This window comes from Lithobates pipiens, unplaced genomic scaffold, assembly GCF_037356315.1.
Source record: "Lithobates pipiens isolate NorthernLeopardFrog02 unplaced genomic scaffold, aLitPip1_a1.2 Scaffold_22, whole genome shotgun sequence".
NCBI lineage: Eukaryota > Metazoa > Chordata > Amphibia > Anura > Ranidae > Lithobates > Lithobates pipiens.
The window spans coordinates 319726902-319748965 of record NW_027507784.1 but is presented as its reverse complement, the minus strand read 5'-3'; the positions used below and the strand labels follow the sequence as shown (position 1 = coordinate 319748965).

Sequence of the window (22064 nt, the reverse complement as noted above, 5' to 3'; positions counted from 1 at the left end):
AATCCAAAATAGTGGTCGAATGCCGGTATGGGTGGTACTAAGTTGGATTGTGAAAGGTGTTATGCTGTATGTTCTCATATACAGAAGTGCAGACTTGGTCTGTATATTTGGTGGCATCAATGGGCTTACTGACTGGGGATTCTATCTTGTTGCATTTGAGGCTATATCACACATGTGATCAGAGAAGATGAACGCTGGAGGCAGGTTGATATTTCTCTTTGTCGGAAGCATGACCATGATGTCCTTTGTAGGCCAGGTCAATACATGGGGATGAACGAATAATGTTGGGAAGTTATTTCTCTCTGTATTCTGGATGGAGAGATCATTGCTGGGAAGAAGGCACCCAGGTATTATTTAGGACATAGGCGAGTTTGTTTCTTTGTCCTAAAGAATACCGGTGTAGTGTTAGTCATGGAACTAGAGGGTTCCTTGAACCTAACCGTAGGTAGAGGTGCATGGTATACAATGGGCATGATCTCTGAAATCCAGGCACAGGGGTGGAATTGTGTGGGTTTGGTAATTGTTGTAAACTTATATGTGTAGTTAAGCGATATTTATCTAGAAGGGTCTCCCATTTGTCTATGCAAGTTGAGGGACGATTTGACGGTGAGCTCTCTGTGTACAAATTGGAGACGTTGCTGCCAAGTCAGAGCCCTGCAACGCCGCTGCGAGCAAGCCTGTCTAAACCCGACCCGTATTTACAGTAAAAGGTTATAGGAGGTTGGGAGCGGGGTGCGTAATACATACATATGTATATATTATTGCAATAAGTTGATTTATTTTTGTGGTAGAGTGTGACCTATGGGTATTGTAGACTAGTAATATGGGCAAGAAAGGCCCTCCTCAAGACTCGGTATTTGAAAGCTGGTTGATATGTTACTCTGAATGTGTGCTGGTGAGTGAATGGACACCCCCTGCCCGTATTGCCGTCCTGAAGATGCCGAAGATCCAGAATGGTGGCATGGAAGCTGTCGCTGAAGAATGATGGTGGTGTATCACTCAGTGGCAAAGCGGCACGTGTTGGGAAGCACCACACGGTAAAACAATTATGGACTGCTCCATAGAACCTGTTTCTGCATATGTTGAAAAACACAATACGGTAAGACCATTATGGACTGTTCCACGGGAGCTGTTTCTGAAGCACATGTTGAAAACCACATCACATTACACAGCTAAGGACTGTTCCATAAGTACTGGTTCAGAAACACATGTTGGGGAGCCACACACGTTAGGACAGTTGTGGACTGTTTAATAGGAACCGTGTCTGAAGAGGGGTGGTATGCGCCTTTCAGGCGCAAAGTGGATTATGTTGGATTGAATTCATATAATACTTCTGGTATTTGTTCATTATTGAGGTAGCAACTTAGCCTCAAATGAATGAAGCACATGAAAGCTTTGTAATCAGAAGAACAATAGCTGGACTCGGACCCCCCCTGCTGTGATGTGTGTGTGGCTGCAGGCTTCAAAGGGAGTAAAAGCAAGCTGGGTGGCTCATCGTTGGGGACACTGATCAATAGTGGACAATACAGCATGCTTCCTGAAGAATGGACATACATGTGAAGGAATGCCTCTTGGCGAAATCTATTGGATGGAAGGCAAATGGGGGTGGCTATGAGTGGGTGTGTATGTTGGTATGAAAAGGCTCACACACAGACAATGTTTTTCTGTTTGCTGTAAGACCATGCCATGTGGTGACTCGGCCTACTTTGGGAGATGGCTCCGGCCTAAACCTCATGGTGAAGGCCCTCTCCTGGTCTGAGCCTAGCCGATGCAGCAAAGCCTCAAGGAGGACCGTGTGATAAGTATCTTTCATATTCTTGTATTATATGTTCTGATTGTAAGCTGCGTGATATTGTAATGTCCTTTTACTACTTTATGTTAGCTTTCCTAATTTCTTGGGAAATAAATAAGATAGTGTTTTACTAGCAGCAATGTGTGTGGTTTCATAAATAATTTTATATATTAGTGTGCCTAGTAGGGTTGTGTAAACTAGATAATTATGGGAAGAAACAAGGCAATAATAGTTTGTAGAGCACAAAATGTCTTTCAAAGGAGAATTGTACAGAAAAAAAAAACAAGATTGGTTAAACCCACAAGTGCTTTTTATACCACTCCTATTCCTTTATTTTGGCTTTTGGAGTTTACCAATGCAGCAATTTAGAAATCAGATGAAAGGTTTAGCTCTGGAAAAACACTTTTTGAAAGATAAAAAGTGCATTTTATATACCGCTATATAGATCAGACCAAAATGAGGGACAAATGAGGAGGAATGAGGGACAGAGGGACATTGCTCCAAATCAGGGACAGTCCCTCGAAATCAGGGACAGTTGGGAGCTATGGATTTTTGATAGGTGGGAGATGCCAATTCTCCCATTTTTAAGAAGGTGTATATTAGATCTGATACAGATATTTTAGTTGAATTTGTTTTTCTAGAGGATAGGACTGAGGTTATATACATTATAAGTATTGGGACGCCTTTACACACACATGAACTTTAATGGCATCCCAGTCTTAGTCCGCCTTAGTCCTGGTGTTAACCCCTTCCCTGCGAGTGTCATGAATACATTGATCAGTGCATTTTTTCAGGGACAGTTGGGAGCTATGCTACCTGTCAGCAGGTTTTTATTATTTAATGTTAATACCACTTTAATAAAAGTACAGTGATATTATCCAAGGATGAAGACTGTCTTTTTTTTTTTTTTTTTTTTATTAGAGCTACTACATTCCTGGGAGATACCGGCTGAGGTAGGAGCCAAGCTTCAGCCGGTGAGAAGAGTGGATGTTACTGCAAAGGAAAGACGGGAAAATAAGATTTCCCTAACTCACTGTGTACAGAGACTACCACAGGCTCACCTACCTTCTATGATAAGGATTTCTCTCTTCTACTTACCGTATATATAGAGAAAGAAGAATTATAGTCCTGGGATTCCCTGCATCTAGACTGTGAGACATTCTACTTTTTACAATTATTAATTCATAGCAAGATCCATCACTTTTTTTGTTGCAGTTTTAATTTGTTGTGTCTGCATAAGATTATTATTAGATGTACTGTATGTGAGTTACTGCAATATGCTAAATCATTTGTATTATGTGTATATTGCATAAATTTATGTATAGGTATATCTAAATATGTATAGATATACAGTATATGTATTTATAGAGTATGTGTGTGTGTGCGTATATATATATATATATATATATATATATATATATATATATACACACATATATATATATATATATATATATATATATATATATATATATATATATATATATATATATACACACATATATAGATATATATCTATAGATATATATCTATAGATATATGTCTATATCTATCTATCTATCTATCTATCTATCTATCTATATATATACATACATACACATACATATACACATGTGTACAGTATATATCAGTATATATGAGTGTATTTTTATTATTAAGAGTGCAGTTGGTTTTGGACATCTTGGAGAAGGGTAGTTGAAATAGCAGTTTAACCACTTCAGCCCCGGAAGGATTTGCCCCTCTCTTAATGACCAGGCCCTTTTTTTTTACGATACTGCACTGCGTCGCTTTAACTGACAATTGCCCGGTCATGCAACGATGTACCCAAACAAAATTCCACAAATAGAGCTTTCTTTTGGTGGTATTTGATTACCTCTGTGGTTTTTATTTTTTGCACTATAAACAAAAAAAGAGCAACAATTTTTGAAAAAAAAGCAATAAATGTCCCCCCAAAAAATATAAAAAAAAAACAAAATTCGTCCTCGATTTATAATCTTCTACATAATTTTTGGTAAAAAAAAAAAAATTGCAATAAGCGTATATTGATTGGTTTGTGAAAAAGTTATAAGGGGTATATTTATGGAATTTGTATTATTGATTTATTTTTTTACTAGTTAAAAAAATCTGCGTTTTTTAGCGGGACTGCGACAGATCGGACACTTTTGGGACTTTTCGACATTTATACAGCGATCAGTGCGATAAAAATGCACTGATTACTGTGTAAATGTCACTGGCAGGGAAGGGGTTAACACTAGGGGCGATCAAGGGGTTAAACGTGTTCCTTCGTGTGTGTTTCTAACTGTGGGGGGATGTGACTGACTGGCTAGTAGGAACAGACAATCTGTCTCTCCTTTCTTGACAGACTAGGGATTTGTGCGTTTACACACACACACATCACTGTTCTGCCTCTCATGCCCACGATTGCGTGTGGCCGGCAGACATTGCACCCACCAGCCACATGCATTGGGTCCCCTGCTGTGCAACATGCCTGCAATAGCTGTTTAAAGGGACGACGTACAGCTACGGCAATTTGCGCAGGAGAGCTGACCTGCCACAGTAGAATGATGGCGGCTGGTTGGCTAGTGGTAATAATATATCAGTGTTCTGTTTGTTACTGCAGTGGATAGAAAACGAGTGCTGCAATCTTCCAATGAGATGTAATGTGCTATGGTATATTGCAGAGATATGCAATTAGCGGACCTCCAGCTGTTGCAAAACTACAAGTCCCATCATGCCTCTGCCTCTGGGTGTCATGCTTGTAGCTGTCAGAGTCTTGCTATGCCTCATGGGACTTGTAGTTCTGCAACAGCTGGAGGTCCTCTAATTGCATATCCCTGGTATATTGTATTACATATATGGCATATTGTATATTGTATTGCATATATGGTATATTGTATTATATATGGTATACATAGCCCCCAACTGTCCCTGATTTTTAGGGACTGCCCCTATTTTGGAACAAAGGCCCCTTGTCCCTCATCCCTTTCTCATCTGTCCCTCATTTTGGTCTGATCTATATAGTTGTATATAAAATGCACTATTTATCTTTCAAAAGGTGTTTCCCAGTGCTAAACCTTTCATCCATTTTCTAAATTGCTGCATTTGTAAATTTCAAAAGCCAGTAAAAATGAATAGTAGTGGTAAAAAAAAAAAAAAAAAGCGCTTGTGGTTTTAACTAATCCTTTTTTGTTTAATTCTCCTTTAAGGGGGCGTGGCAGAGGGTGTGTCCTATGCCTACATACTTTTGCTAATAGGTGTCCCTCTTTCCCATCTCAGAATGTTGGGAGGTATGGGTATATAGTATAAGGTATATTGTAAATCACTTCACAAACTGCTGGAGCAATATAAATCCTGAATAATAATAGTAATAATTATAATAATAATATGCACGTCCAGGCCTCAGGTTGAGCAGCCCATTCTTTTCAATGGGTTGTCCAACCTGCGAGAAACGCAAGGAGAAAAGTCCCCAACTCTTTTTTGAAATCACGCTGAAACAAATTTCATGGTGCAGCAGTAGCATTTGGTTTGGAGTGTGCATAAATGTGTATCAGTTGCCGATGTGTTGGGGTGCCATTAAAGTGGTTGTAAAGGTTCGTGTTTTTTCACCTTAATGCATCCTATGCATTTAGGTGAAAAAACACCTGTCAATGACAGCCCCCCCCCCCAGTTTTACTTACCTGAACCCTCAAACTTGTCCCACAGGGACACGCCATCTCTCTGCTAGGGGGTTCTTGGCTGTTAATTGGATAGATTGATAGCAGAGCAGCCATTGGCTCCCGCTGTTGTCAATCAAATCCAATGACGTGGGTATTGGGGGGTGTGGCTGAGTCCTGCATTCGGCTTCTATGGACGCAGAATGCTGGACTCGGGAGCGTGCCCGCGTGGTAACCCCCCCCAGGAGAGCACTTCTCCCAGGGGGTTATCTGATGCGGGGAGGAGCCGCGAGAGCCACCGAGGGACCCCAGACACAAGGATCGGGGCCATTCTGTGCAAAACGAACTGCACAGTGGAGGTAAGTATGATATGTTTGTTATTTAAACCCCCTTTAGGGGGTTATTTACTAAAGGAAAATACACTTTGCACTGTAAAGTAAAGTAAAGTAAAGTAAAGTCGCTGTAGATCTGAGGGGGACATGCAAGGAAAATAAAAAAAAACAGCATTTTAGCTTGCACATGATTGGATGATAAAATCAGCAGAGCTTCCGCTCATTTCAGATCTACCTCTTAGCCCTTGTACACACGGTCGGAGATTCCGACAACCAAATCCGTCTGAGAAATTCCGACTGATTAATTCCAGAAGAGGTCCGGAAGTGATGTTGCATACACACGGTCGGACTAAAGCCGCGTACACACGGGCGGACTGTATGGCCTACTTAGTCCGTCGAAACACATTTCAGCGGACAGTCCGCTCGTGTGTGGGCTTCAGCTGACTTTTTCAGCGTGCAGTCTGGCGTACTAAGTATTTCGGAATTTCCGTAATACTGTCCGTCATACTTTGGTTTCAGCGGACAATCCGCTCGTCAGTAGGCTAGTTCGACGGACTAAGAATGGCGCATGCTCAGAAAGGATTTACACGGCGAAAGGTTGCATTGCTGTGTATTGGACTTCCTATTTCTAGTCCCGTCGTACGTGCTGTACACGTCATCGCGCAAGCTTTCGACGGACTGTTTGTGCATCCGTGTGTGGTCAAGTCCGTTCATTCGAAAGTATGACGGACTGTCCGTCGGATTGTATGACGGACTAAGTAGGCCATACAATCCAATGTGTACGCGGCTTTAGTTGTCGGAAAATCCGATTGTACATAACGTGATGACGTTATTTCGTTACGACAGGACTACATTCAGGCTAGTAGCCAATAGCTTTGGTCTAGGAATTTGATCTGAACATGCGTGGCACTTTGTCAGTCGGAGTAGGCTACACATGATCGGAGTATGTCCGATAGGAGCATTTTGTTGGAAAATTTTACCGGCAAGTTGGAAAAGTTGGTCCGTCGGATATTCCGACGGAATCAGTCTGATGCAGACCACACACAGTCTGAATATCCAACAAAACAGTCCGATAGGACACATTCCATCGGAATCTCCAACCGTGTGTACAAGGGCTTAGATTTAGAGCGACTGCACTTCCAAGTGCACTTGCAGTGCAAAGTGGAGTTGCCTTTAGTAAATACCCCCCTTAGTGTCACTTTAAGAATGAATGGCACATTTGAGAGACTGCTAGAGCCCAGCCTGTTTCTGTAGGGGTCGGGATAATTGCGTGCGTTCCTGAGCTGCGTTAGTGTAAACCTAGACTAAATTCACTGGTCTTTGAAATAAGCCTAAAAATATTTATTTCTTTATCAGGTTTCCTTATCACATGACAGAATGGTCAAGAGAAAGTTTGCACTGCGTGTTTTAGTCTTTTCTTTCCTCCTGGGCTTCCTTTGGCACTGGACAGCAATACAGGTAAAAAAAAAAGGAATATTCATTCCTGGTCAGCTTACTTATTGATTGCTGGTCTTTGAAGGAAGACATCATGTCTGCAAGAAAATGTGAATACCAGAAAAGTGGAGATCCTGCCACAATTGGCAGCATTATAAGTTTATGCTTAGAAGGGTCTAAAGCAGATAACACATAAATCAATGGGTACATCTGTAATAAACCCGAAAGCCAAAAATTTAATATATTGGTGTTTTCCAATCTTAAAGCGGTAGTAAACCGCTGTGTTTTTTTTTTTTTCCTAAATCCTGCAAGGTAAAGCCATAATGAAACTTACCTTAGGCCCCTTTCACACTGGGGCAGGAGCGGAGTCTTCAGCACCACTTTATTGTAGTTTTAGCGGCACTATTAGGCCTCTAGCGGGGCGGTTTTAACCCCCGCTAGTGGCCGAAAAAGGGTATAGCTGCGCTGCCCCATTGATTTCAATGGGCAGGAGCGGTGAAGGAGCGGTGCTCCAAAGATGCTGCTTGCAGGAGTTTTTTTAACATCCTGCAAGCAAAGCACTCCTGTGTGAAAGCCCTCGGGGCTTTCACACTGGAGACACAGCAGCCGCTGTTTCATGGCAGTTTTCAGGCGCTATTTTTAGTGCTGTATCGCCTACAAAGCGTCCCAGTGTGAAAGGGGCCTTAGAATGAAGCCTTCCAGTGGCGCGCTGTCACTGCCGAAGGCACTTCCACCTTCACCGGGTCTTCCTTCCAGGTTTGCGGGCTGTGTGAGTGGCCGGAACCATGATGACGTCACTCGTGTGCATATGCAAGGGAGCCACCATTAATGCCCCAGGAGGGAAGGGAAGATATCACCGCTCCAGCAGGACAAACAAGTAGTGAACCTCTCTCTCAGTTTTGGAGCCACAGGTGCTGGCAAATTGCTAGTAGCAATGAAACAGGAAATTATTCTGGACAGCCGCACTCTGAAGAAATTGCCTTTTTATTCAAAAAATCACATCAAAATCAAAGATACATGGCACAGCAGACAGGGGAGCTGAAACGTTTTGCACTAACAGTAGTGCTTACTCATAGCTGTGAGTAAGCACTACTGTTAGTGCGAAACGCGTCAACTCCCCTGTCTGATGTGGCACGTATCTTTGATTTAGATGTGATTTTCTGAATAAAAAGGCAATTTCTTTAGCGTGTGGCTGTCCAGAACCATTTCCTGTTTCATTCACACCACGGGACTCAGAAGGAACAGCACGGTATTCCGTTCCTTCAGAGTGCATGCATCAGTGATGTCACTGGCTGCATCAAAAGTAAATATCTCCTAAGAGGTGCACATTTAGGAGATATTTATTGTGCCTATAGGTAAGCCTTACTATACTATTACCTATAGGTAAAAGTCATGCAGGGGAGTTTACTCCTACTTTAAATATGGTGACTGCATTCATTTTCCTTTTTTGGGGATTTTTGTTTTCTTTATTTTCACCTGGTGATCCAGCCAGTAACACATGCAGCAGCAGAGGAAGCTTTGTATTAATTCAGGGAATACAAAGTTGAAAATTAATGGTGTCACAGACCTTTATATCTAAAGCCTCGTACACACAATCTGATTTTCGGCAATTGTGTGATGAAAGACTGTTTGCTTAAAATCCAACCGTTAGTACGCTCCATCAGACAACCGTTGTCCAACTTTCCGACAAAAATTTGTGGATGGCAGGCTAGTAAATTTTCGGTGGACAATGGTTTCCTATCGTGTGTACACAAGTCTGTCGCACAAAAGTCCATGCTTGGAATCAATGCTCACCAATCCCGACATTAGCACAAGGTGCCCAAAGGGTGGGGCACAAGAGCTGAAATTCCACATAGTACATCACTACGTTCGTGTTTGTTGGCCGACAATTGTGTGCCGTTAGTATGCAAGATAAGTTCTTGGCACACGCCCTTCGGACAAAAGTCTGACACTCTGTTGGCCAACAATCCGACCGTGTGTACGAGGCTTAATTAGAAGAAAAATAACATCAACATTTAAAAAAATATCTAAATCTTTCTCAGTAGCTATCAGTGTTGCAGGTGTTTCTGTAGACCTGTAAAGTCAAGTTTTATTTGTAGTAGAAAACTGACATTTTACCATCTACACCTCTTTGAAATACGTTGTATTATGGTATTTAAACATTGGGAGGGAAAAAAAAAATATTTTTTTTTATATTTCCTTTACAGCATTCTCTCAAAGTAATTGTGGGAAATTGTTTGGGGCATACCAAGCAAGATATGGTTCCAGATAAGGAGAAGGTTCTAGAGCCTCCACTAAAAGCAAGTCAACTGCAAATCCAAATTGATGGCGTCTTTACCAAAATCCAAAGCCTTATCCCCAATGTGACATTCAGCTATTTCAACAAAACCACCAGCGCGCAAAACAGCAAAGTGTTTTTATCAAATCCCAGAGAACGATACTGCGTTGGGGAAGACTTTGTCATACAAGTGGACATGTATGATTATTTGAACAACAGGAAAACTTACGGAGGAGATTTTATAAGACCTAGGCTTTTTTCTCTAACGCCCAGAGCTTCTGTATCAGGAAAGGTGGAAGACTTTAACAATGGGTCTTACCATATCCACTTTCCCCTATATTGGGCAGGCCAAATCAAAGTCTCCATTTTGTTATGGCACCCCAGTGAAGGAATCACAGCCCTCTGGAGGTCAAGACATTCAAGTTTGGGAGTTCTCGGCTTCCAGGGGAGATATGTCTACCTAGGTCAGCAGGCGATCTCTCCCTGTGGCTTCCAAATGAATTCGGCCAGAGAGCTTTGTGAGTATAAAGACAACCTCTATGAAGAGGTCTTCTACTGCCAAAAGCCCCCTAATTTAGCCTGTGACTGTTTAAGAGACATGAGAGCCGTGAACCTCGGTGCATCATATTTGAAGCCTGAAGAGAAACCAATGTTTGAAAGGTATAATATTGAAGCGTGGGGTTTATTCAACATTTATTGCTGATGTAAACTGATAATACACAAAGAAATCTGAAAATTTCCAGACAGAGAAGATCCTTTTCATAAAAGAAAAAGATCCAGTTAATGCATGATGCATTCCCTATGGAAATTGGTCTTATGTATTCTCCAACTAAACAATGGGTAACAACCAGAATACACTGTTTAAATATACATATCCAGTTTATATATATATATATATATATATATATATATATATTAGGGCTGTTCGATTAATGATTTTTTTTTTTTAATTTCGATTAATTATAACGCACATACAGATCCAACTACTTTTAGCTGATCTCCTTGCATTGCAACTCTGCATTAGTTAGTGGTAAATGTGGTATACACTATATACAATCACCTGACGCTAGTTGGTTTCCACAATCCATGACTTAACTTCACAGTTCACACAAATACGTTTTAAATTCAAACTGTAGCACTGACGGAAGTATTTTTTTTTCCCACAGTAGCGCGACAATCCCTCCACCTCCAGTCTAACTAATCACTCTCACCTTATGGCATGGACCACTGTGCAAACAGGTGGTCATGCAAGCGGGTATCAAAAGGGTTAACACGGACCATAAACTTCTCTCACGTCTCCTTAGATCTCAGCAAGGATGCCAGGTCATGGGTAGAAAGAAAAGATCTAGGTCAGGGATGTGCATTTAGCGGACCTCCAGCTGTTGCAAAACTACAAGTCCCATCATGCCTCTGCCTCTGGGTGTCATGCTTGTTGCCGTCAGAGTCTTGCTATGCCTCATGGGACTTGCAGTTCTGCAACAGCTGGAGGTCCACTAATTGCATATCCCTGATCTATGTGCTCACCACTTAAGTATAAGTTAAGTATAAGTTTACGCTTTGACGTAAAAAATTTGCTGTAGCTAGGGATTCAGCTCTACACACCCCAAGGAGATTACTGTTTATGGACCTTGCCCAGCCCTGACGCACATGTACAGGTTCAATAAAAAAGAAAAATGCTCCCCTCGCCTTTCTTGTAAATAGCCATATCATACAAAAGGTACAAACAGGTTATATAGGAATAGATAACAATATATTTGACCTCTATATCTGTTCATTTATGTTTACCTTTTCTGTTACAATCCTACAGTCAAGGAAGAAAAGTGGAACAGTTTTATTTTACATTCTTCTAGGTTAGCCATTCTCAACCAGGGTTCTGTGAAACCCTCCAAAGGTTGCCAGTAGGGATGAGTTATGAGTTCGAGTCAAATTGCCAAACAGCGAACAATTTGGGGTGTTCAGGGCAAATTCGAAAAACCGTGGAACACCCTGTAAAAGTCTATGAGAGAAGTCTAAAGTGCTAATTTTAAAGGCTTATATGCTTAGGAGTCTTTTGAACACGGGGACCTGGGTCCTGCCCCAGGGGACATGTATCAATGCAATTTTTTATTTTTATTTCGGGAGCAGTGATTTTAATGATGCTTAAAGTTAAACAATAAAAGTGAAATATTCCTTTAAATTTCGTACCTGGGGGGTGTGTATAGTATGCCTGAATTGTCGGCTCCCGGTATTACCGGGAGCCGACAATTCATTATAGCCACGAGTGCTTTTAAATTACTTTTTTTCCTTCAGAAATGACACTTTGTGCAGGGACAGTTCTATGCACGAGAAACAAGCGCTACTTTACAGGCATACTATACACACCCCCTAGGTACAAAATTTTAAGGAATATTTCACTTTTATTGTTTCACTTTAAGCATGATTAAAATCACTGCTCCTGAGAAAACATCAGTTTAAAAAAAAATTTGAATTGATACATGTCCCTGAGGCAGGACCCGGGTCCCCAAACACTTTTTATGACAATAACTTGCATAAAAGCCTATAAAATTAGTACTTTATATTTTTCACGTTCGAGTCCCCTAGACTTTAACAGCGTTCAAAAAAATGAATTGCCTGTTCGCCTGTATTGATGCGAATCGAACTGGAGGGTGTTCAGCTCATCCCTAGTTGCTGGGGTTCCTTGGACTGTGGCTGATTGACTTCCTATTTGACGGTGTCGGCATAATTCCTGGTCCAACGCCACTTGGCAAAGCCAGCAGCATGATATCAATGATCTTTTTAGCTGTCTGTAATAGCTTGCTTCAAAACATGGCCACGCTTTTTTAAAGCTCTGGACTGGGAAAAATAACCCAAATTAGTAGATATTATTTAGTCTGTGTGAAAGTTATAGAGTTATAGGGTCTACAAGCTAGATTACGTATCAATCCTGATGTACTGACTGTCTATTTCACCATCAGGACAGTACAAATAACCCCAAAATGATCAATTTTTGGAAACTAGACAGTCCAAGGTATTTAGTAAGAGGCATAGTGAGCTTTTTGAAATTTTAATTTTTTCCCTCAATTCTTTCGAAAATGAAGAAATTTTATGACAAAATTGTCATATTTCTCACACATATGCATACTTGCAATTACACCCCAAAATACATTCTGCTACTTGTCCTGAGTATGGCAATACTTAGATCTCAGCAAGGATGCCAGGTCATGGGTAGAAAGAAAAGATCTAGGTCAGGGATGTGCATTTAGCGGACCTCCAGCTGTTGCAAAACTACAAGTCCCATCATGCCTCTGCCTCTGGGTGTCATGCTTGTTGCCGTCAGAGTCTTGCTATGCCTCATGGGACTTGCAGTTCTGCAACAGCTGGAGGTCCACTAATTGCATATCCCTGATCTATGTGCTCACCACTTAAGTATAAGTTAAGTATAAGTTTACGCTTTGACGTAAAAAATTTGCTGTAGCTAGGGATTCAGCTCTACACACCCCAAGGAGATTACTGTTTATGGACCTTGCCCAGCCCTGACGCACATGTACAGGTTCAATAAAAAAGAAAAATGCTCCCCTCGCCTTTCTTGTAAATAGCCATATCATACAAAAGGTACAAACAGGTTATATAGGAATAGATAACAATATATTTGACCTCTATATCTGTTCATTTATGTTTACCTTTTCTGTTACAATCCTACAGTCAAGGAAGAAAAGTGGAACAGTTTTATTTTACATTCTTCTAGGTTAGCCATTCTCAACCAGGGTTCTGTGAAACCCTCCAAAGGTTGCCAGTAGGGATGAGTTATGAGTTCGAGTCAAATTGCCAAACAGCGAACAATTTGGGGTGTTCAGGGCAAATTCGAAAAACCGTGGAACACCCTGTAAAAGTCTATGAGAGAAGTCTAAAGTGCTAATTTTAAAGGCTTATATGCTTAGGAGTCTTTTGAACACGGGGACCTGGGTCCTGCCCCAGGGGACATGTATCAATGCAATTTTTTATTTTTATTTCGGGAGCAGTGATTTTAATGATGCTTAAAGTTAAACAATAAAAGTGAAATATTCCTTTAAATTTCGTACCTGGGGGGTGTGTATAGTATGCCTGAATTGTTGGCTCCCGGTATTACCGGGAGCCGACAATTCATTATAGCCACGAGTGCTTTTAAATTACTTTTTTTCCTTCAGAAATGACACTTTGTGCAGGGACAGTTCTATGCACGAGAAACAAGCGCTACTTTACAGGCATACTATACACACCCCCTAGGTACAAAATTTTAAGGAATATTTCACTTTTATTGTTTCACTTTAAGCATGATTAAAATCACTGCTCCTGAGAAAACATCAGTTTAAAAAAAAATTTGAATTGATACATGTCCCTGAGGCAGGACCCGGGTCCCCAAACACTTTTTATGACAATAACTTGCATAAAAGCCTATAAAATTAGTACTTTATATTTTTCACGTTCGAGTCCCCTAGACTTTAACAGCGTTCAAAAAAATGAATTGCCTGTTCGCCTGTATTGATGCGAATCGAACTGGAGGGTGTTCAGCTCATCCCTAGTTGCTGGGGTTCCTTGGACTGTGGCTGATTGACTTCCTATTTGACGGTGTCGGCATAATTCCTGGTCCAACGCCACTTGGCAAAGCCAGCAGCATGATATCAATGATCTTTTTAGCTGTCTGTAATAGCTTGCTTCAAAACATGGCCACGCTTTTTTAAAGCTCTGGACTGGGAAAAATAACCCAAATTAGTAGATATTATTTAGTCTGTGTGAAAGTTATAGAGTTATAGGGTCTACAAGCTAGATTACGTATCAATCCTGATGTACTGACTGTCTATTTCACCATCAGGACAGTACAAATAACCCCAAAATGATCAATTTTTGGAAACTAGACAGTCCAAGGTATTTAGTAAGAGGCATAGTGAGCTTTTTGAAATTTTAATTTTTTCCCTCAATTCTTTCGAAAATGAAGAAATTTTATGACAAAATTGTCATATTTCTCACACATATGCATACTTGCAATTACACCCCAAAATACATTCTGCTACTTGTCCTGAGTATGGCAATACTTAGATCTCAGCAAGGATGCCAGGTCATGGGTAGAAAGAAAAGATCTAGGTCAGGGATGTGCATTTAGCGGACCTCCAGCTGTTGCAAAACTACAAGTCCCATCATGCCTCTGCCTCTGGGTGTCATGCTTGTTGCCGTCAGAGTCTTGCTATGCCTCATGGGACTTGCAGTTCTGCAACAGCTGGAGGTCCACTAATTGCATATCCCTGATCTATGTGCTCACCACTTAAGTATAAGTTAAGTATAAGTTTACGCTTTGACGTAAAAAATTTGCTGTAGCTAGGGATTCAGCTCTACACACCCCAAGGAGATTACTGTTTATGGACCTTGCCCAGCCCTGACGCACATGTACAGGTTCAATAAAAAAGAAAAATGCTCCCCTCGCCTTTCTTGTAAATAGCCATATCATACAAAAGGTACAAACAGGTTATATAGGAATAGATAACAATATATTTGACCTCTATATCTGTTCATTTATGTTTACCTTTTCTGTTACAATCCTACAGTCAAGGAAGAAAAGTGGAACAGTTTTATTTTACATTCTTCTAGGTTAGCCATTCTCAACCAGGGTTCTGTGAAACCCTCCAAAGGTTGCCAGTAGGGATGAGTTATGAGTTCGAGTCAAATTGCCAAACAGCGAACAATTTGGGGTGTTCAGGGCAAATTCGAAAAACCGTGGAACACCCTGTAAAAGTCTATGAGAGAAGTCTAAAGTGCTAATTTTAAAGGCTTATATGCTTAGGAGTCTTTTGAACACGGGGACCTGGGTCCTGCCCCAGGGGACATGTATCAATGCAATTTTTTATTTTTATTTCGGGAGCAGTGATTTTAATGATGCTTAAAGTTAAACAATAAAAGTGAAATATTCCTTTAAATTTCGTACCTGGGGGGTGTGTATAGTATGCCTGAATTGTCGGCTCCCGGTATTACCGGGAGCCGACAATTCATTATAGCCACGAGTGCTTTTAAATTACTTTTTTTCCTTCAGAAATGACACTTTGTGCAGGGACAGTTCTATGCACGAGAAACAAGCGCTACTTTACAGGCATACTATACACACCCCCTAGGTACAAAATTTTAAGGAATATTTCACTTTTATTGTTTCACTTTAAGCATGATTAAAATCACTGCTCCTGAGAAAACATCAGTTTAAAAAAAAATTTGAATTGATACATGTCCCTGAGGCAGGACCCGGGTCCCCAAACACTTTTTATGACAATAACTTGCATAAAAGCCTATAAAATTAGTACTTTATATTTTTCACGTTCGAGTCCCCTAGACTTTAACAGCGTTCAAAAAAATGAATTGCCTGTTCGCCTGTATTGATGCGAATCGAACTGGAGGGTGTTCAGCTCATCCCTAGTTGCTGGGGTTCCTTGGACTGTGGCTGATTGACTTCCTATTTGACGGTGTCGGCATAATTCCTGGTCCAACGCCACTTGGCAAAGCCAGCAGCATGATATCAATGATCTTTTTAGCTGTCTGTAATAGCTTGCTTCAAAACATGGCCACGCTTTTTTAAAGCTCTGGACTGGGAAAAATAACCCAAATTAGTAGATATTATTTAGTCTGTGTGAAAGTTATAGAGTTATAGGGTCTACAAGCTAGATTACGTATCAATCCTGATGTACTGACTGTCTATTTCACCATCAGGACAGTACAAATAACCCCAAAATGATCAATTTTTGGAAACTAGACAGTCCAAGGTATTTAGTAAGAGGCATAGTGAGCTTTTTGAAATTTTAATTTTTTCCCTCAATTCTTTCGAAAATGAAGAAATTTTATGACAAAATTGTCATATTTCTCACACATATGCATACTTGCAATTACACCCCAAAATACATTCTGCTACTTGTCCTGAGTATGGCAATACCACATGTGTGAGACATTTTCACAACCGGGCCACATACAGAGGCCCAACATCCAAGTAGCGTATGTTCCAGGCGGAGCATAAATTGCACATCTAATTTCCTGAATACCTATCACATTTTTGAAGGCCCTGGAGCACCCATAATGGGTTTGCCAGGGCTCTGGGAAGGTAGATTTGAGTCTGGATTCTTTGGGTCTGGTGCGTTATTCCAGTACTGGGACTGGGCCTTTCTTGCTGGGGTCTAGCACCATTGGTGCTAGTGCTGTTGGGGTGTATGGCGCTGCTGGTGGTAGGCAGGTCTTCTGATCTTGTTATTCTTATTCTTTTGGGAGGGACTGTTTCCTCCTCCGATTCAGTCCCCGATCCACTACTCCCTACTGTCTCGTATTCCAAATCAGAATCAGATGGTGAGGGCTCCCTGATGCACTCATCATCTGACATAGTAAGGATTGTATATGCCTCCTCAGGTGTAAAATATCTTTTGGACATGGTGGCTGATGTGAAACTGCGATGGGTACACTGCTGATGGGTGGCAGTGATGTTGGCTCTGTGACGGGTGACATTGATTAGGCTGAACTTATGGACTGCGCTGACAGATCCAATGACGGTCTGTGTGACAGATCCACTGATGGGGCTAAGTGACAGATCCACTGATGAGCTTCTCTGACAGATCTACTGATGGCAGCACTAAGGGGTTATCCTGACAGATCCACTGATGGGCTGTGTGACATATCCACTGACAGCAGCACTAATGGACTGTGTGACAGACCCACTGATGGTGGCACTAAAGGGTTGACAGATCAACTGATGGGCTGTGTGACAGATCCACTGAAGGGCTGTGTGACAGATCCACTGATGTCAGCACTGTTGGGCTGTGTGACAGATCTGCTGATAGCAGCACTGATGGGCTGTGTGACAGATCCGCTGATGGCGGCACTGATGGGTTGTGTGACAGATCTGCTGATGGCGGCACTGATGGGTTGTGTGACAGATCCGCTGATGGCGGTACTGATGGGCTGTGTGACAGATCTGCTGATTGTGGCACTGATGGGCTGTGTGACAGATCCGCTGATGGCGGCACTGATGGGCTGTGTGACAGATCTGCTGATGGCGGCACTGATGGGTTGTGTGACAGATCCTCTGATGGCGGTACTGATGGGCTGTGTGACAAATCCGCTGACAGCGGCACTGATGAGCTTTGTGACAGATCTGCTGATGGCGGCACCGATGGGCTGTATGACAGATCCACTGTTGGACTGCGTGACAGATCAGTGTTGGGCTAATCCAACAGGTTCTCTTTATTGGGGGGAGGTGGTGCACAGTAATGTGTACAGAAGTAGCAGAGTTGATGTTCACTCACAGTTGACACTTCTCCTCCTCACATGATTGGTATGTGAGGAGAAGAAAGCTGGGAACAGCACGTGACTCTGTATGTTTACACTTGTGACCAGCTGTGATTGGATTGGCTGTCTACCCTGAATGGGGTTGGGATGAGTCCTGAGGACATGGCTCATTACCAATCGCTGTGCTGTACGCCTCATTGGCAGCACATCCTGGTGGACCTCATATGACGTCCCGTAGGCTGGGCCGGATCTGGTTAATTCAGCTTAAACTTTGCTTTGTTTTGGAGTAATTGCAGGTATGAGATATCAACACACACAGGGCATCTGCCAAGCTTCATTATAGCTTTAAAAAAAGCATCATCGAAGCATCACTGAAGCATCACTAAAGCATTATCAAAGCACCACAAAGCATCAAAAACCCATCAAAAAAGCATGTTGAAGCAGTAGGCGCTTTAACCACTTGCTTACAGGGCACTTAAACACCTTCCTGCCCAGACCAATTTTCAGCTTTCGGTGCTCTCACAATTTGAATGACAATTACTCAGTCATGCAACACTGTACCCAAATGAATTTTTTGTCCTTTTTTTCCCACAAATAGAGCTTTCTTTTGGTGGTATTTGATCACCTCTGGGGTTTTTATTTTTTGCGCTATAAATGAAAAAAGACCGAAAATTTTGAAAAAAAACGCATATTTCTTTGTTTCTGTGACAGAATTATGCAAATTATTAATTTTTCTTCATAAATTTTGGTCACAATTTATACTGCTACATGTCTTTGGTAAAAATAACCCAAATTAGTGGATATTATTTGGTCTTTGTGAAAGTTAGAGAGTCTACAAGCTGTGGTGCGAATCGCACAAAATTGATCACATCTGATGTACTGGTGGCCTATCTCGCTTCTTGTGACCCGAACAAGTCAGGAAAGTACAAATACCCCCCAAATGACCCCTTTTTGGAAAGTAGACATTCCAAGGTATTTAGTAAGAGGTATAGTGAGCTTTTTGATGTTGTCATTTTTTTCCCACAATTCTTTGCAAAATTAAGATTTTTCATTTTTTTTTTTTTTCTCCACAAAATTGTCATTGTAATAGGTTATTTCTCTCACGTGGCATGTGTATACCACAAATGACACCCCCCAAAAAATTCTGCTACTCCTCCTGAGTATTACAATACCACATGTGTGGGACTTTTTCACAGCCTGGCCACATAGAGAGGCCCAACATGCAGGTAGCGCCATCATGTGTTCTAGGAACATAAGTTACACATCTAACTTGTTGACTATTTATTACACTTTTGAAGCACCAGGACAATGACACGTGACACTGATGACAGATGGCACTGATACGTGGCAATGATGACAGGTGGCACTGATGACAGATGGCACTAATATGTGGCACTGATGACAGATGGCACTAATATGTGGCACTGATGACGCGTGGCACTTATACGTGGCACTGATGACACGTGGCACTAATACGTGGCACTGATGACACGTGGCACTGAAACGTGGCACCGATGACAGATGGCACTAATACGTGGCACTAATATGTGCCACCGATGACAGATGGCACTAATACATGGCACCGATGACGCGTGACACTGATGACAGATGGCACTGATAAGTGGCATTGATGACACGTGACACTGACAACAGATGGCACGTGACACTGACAGGTGGCACTGATGACAAATGGCACTGATACGTGGCACTGATGACAGATGGCACTATGTGGCACTGATGACACGTGGCACTGACGGCAGGTGGCACTGACGGCAGGTGGCACTGGGGGCAGGTGGCACTGGGGGCGGGTGGCACTGGGGGCAGGTGGCACTGACGGCAGGTGGCACTGGGGTGGATGGCACTGGGGGCAGGTAGCACTGGGGTGGATGGCACTGGGGGCAGGTAGCACTGGGGTGGATGGCACTGGGGGCAGGTAGCACTGGGGTGGATGGCACTAGGGGCAGGTAGCACTGGGGTGGATGGCACTAGGGGCAGGTAGCACTGGGGTGGATGGCACTGGGGGCAGGTAGCACTGGGGTGGATGGCACTGGGGGCAGGTAGCACTGGGGTGGATGGCACTGGGGCAGATAGCACTGCTGGGGGCGGATGGCACTGCTGGGGGCGGATGGCACTGCTGGGGGCGGATGGCACTTTTTATTTCATTTTTTAAATTTTTTTTTCTTTCCAGAATCAGAACGGCTGCCGCTGCAGCCGTTCATCTCTCCCCTCTCGCACTGTCTGTGCGAGGAAGGAGAGCGGCGCTGCGAGATGATCTCATATGTTTACATATGAGATCATCTCCCATTGGACACGCCGATCACGCTGTAAACGGCCGCTGTGATTGGCCGTTTACAGCGATCTGTGTTTGCCTGTCCCCGGGGGACACGGCGAACACAGAACTTCCGCGATGCGCGCCCGCGGCGGCGCGCATTGCGGAAGTAAACATCAGGCCGTCCAGGGACGACCGCCCGAACGAACGCGCCTGCTCTACGGCCGTAATTCGGCTATAGGGCGGGCGCGAGGAGGTTAATGTGTGTTAAAGTCGAAGCAAGTGTAAATGAGCCCTTATGCCCTGTACACACAGTTGGAAATTCTGACGGAAAAAAGTCTGATCAGATTATGTTATCGGAACATCCGATCATGTGTGGGCTCGAACGGACTTTCTCTGTCGCAATTTCCGACGGAAAAAGTTTGAGAGCTGGATCTAAAATTTTCCGACAACAAAATCCGATCTGACTTTTTCTGATCATGTGTAGAGAATTCCGACGCACAAAGTGACACGCATGCTCAAAAAAAATTTGGAGACAAAAGCTATTAGCTACTGGCCTCTACGTAGTCCTGTCATACATTTTGTAGGTCACTTCGTTCTGAGCGATCAGATTTTCCGACAACTTTGTGCGACCGTGTGTATACAAGACAAGTTTTGGACAAAATCCGTTGGAAAAAATCAGACGGATTTTGTGGTCGGAATATCCAACCGTGTGTATAGGGCATTAGAGTGGCATACTGACCACCACTGTAATGCTGCATACACACGACTGGACTTTCTGTCAGAATAAACTCTGACAGTCTTTCCGACGGAGTTCCGACCGAACAGACTTGCCTACACACGATCACACCAAAGTCCATTCGTTTCGTCTTAAGAAATTTGATAGAGTGTGGAGGGTGTGGTATGAGGCTGAAGACACTGTGGGGTGATAGTCTCCTGGGGATGATGATACTGATCTATTGTGTGCACAATGACCCCTGAAATACAACTGGACATGGTATGGTGTGTGGAAGGGGGAGAATTTGGGTTGTAGATGTGTGAGGGGAGAGCCCTATAGCGGCTGAGGACATATATGTGAATGGCAATAAAAGAAGGTATTTAATGGGGACATTCTGTTATTGACCTGGGTCTCTGCGATCCACTGTGAGCTGTGACAATATGGGAGGGGGTTTGGGGAGGGTGGGGGGGGGGTGTTCTGGGTAGTAGATAGGAGCTATCAATGTTAGTCAGGAATGGCTGGGCCCTGCGTGGTCCTCATTTTGTGGTTTTTTTGTTTTTCGTTTTTTGTTTGCTTAAAATGTAAACTTCAATAAAAAGAATAAAAAAAAAAAAAAAAGTCCATTCGTTTCGAGCGCGATGACCTACGACGGACTAGAAAAGGAAGTTCAATAGTCAGTAGCCAATAGCAGCCCTTGCATCGTATTTGGTCCATCGGACCAGCATACAGACGAACGGTTTTCCCGATAGGAATTGATTAAGTCGGAAATATTTAAAACATGTTCTATTTCTAGGTCCGTCAGAACTTTTGAAGAAAAAAGTCTGATGAAGCCCACACACGATCGGAATATCCAATGAAATTATTCCGTCTGACCTTTTCTTACGGAAAGTCCGGTCGTGTGTATGCGGCATTGACACTCCTAAGTTTGACCTCATATAATATGGCTTTGGTAAATCTGAGGCCGCGTACACACGGGCGGACTGTTCGCCCAACTTTGTCCGTCCAAGGCCGCGTACACACGGGCGGACTGTTCGTCCAACTTTGTCCGCTGAACAGTGTTTGGGCGGACAGTCCGCTCGTGTGTGGGCTTTCAGCGGACAGTTTCAGCGGACAGTTGGACGGACAAGGTTTTTCGGAAATTCCGTAAAACTGTCCGCTGAAACCTTGTTTCAGCGAACAGTCCGCTCGTGTGTAGGCTTGTTCGTCAAACAAAGTTGCGCGCATGCTCAGAAAGGATTTTCACGCCGAAAGCTATAATGCAGTGTATAGGACGTCGTATTTTTCGTCCCGTCGTACGTGCCGTTCACGTCATCGCGCACGATTTCA

At 42.7% G+C, this 22064-nt stretch overlaps 1 protein-coding gene across 2 annotated transcripts in view; it reads left to right on the top strand.

Moving 5' to 3' along the window:
- The first annotated feature begins 1448 nt into the window (after window positions 1–1448).
- Window positions 1449–22064, top strand: part of LOC143924941 (NXPE family member 4-like) — a 77037-nt gene continuing 56421 nt past the window's right edge. The window contains exons 1-4 of one of the 2 annotated variants that reach the window (XM_077449477.1): window positions 1449–1802; window positions 2714–2943; window positions 7134–7235; window positions 9419–10149. In XM_077449477.1, the coding sequence (XP_077305603.1) occupies window positions 7155–7235; window positions 9419–10149 (812 nt within the window). In that variant the 5' untranslated portion in view covers window positions 1449–1802; window positions 2714–2943; window positions 7134–7154. The remainder of the gene's footprint in view (window positions 1803–2713; window positions 2944–7133; window positions 7236–9418; window positions 10150–22064) is intronic. The other variant, XM_077449476.1, reaches the window with a different exon arrangement.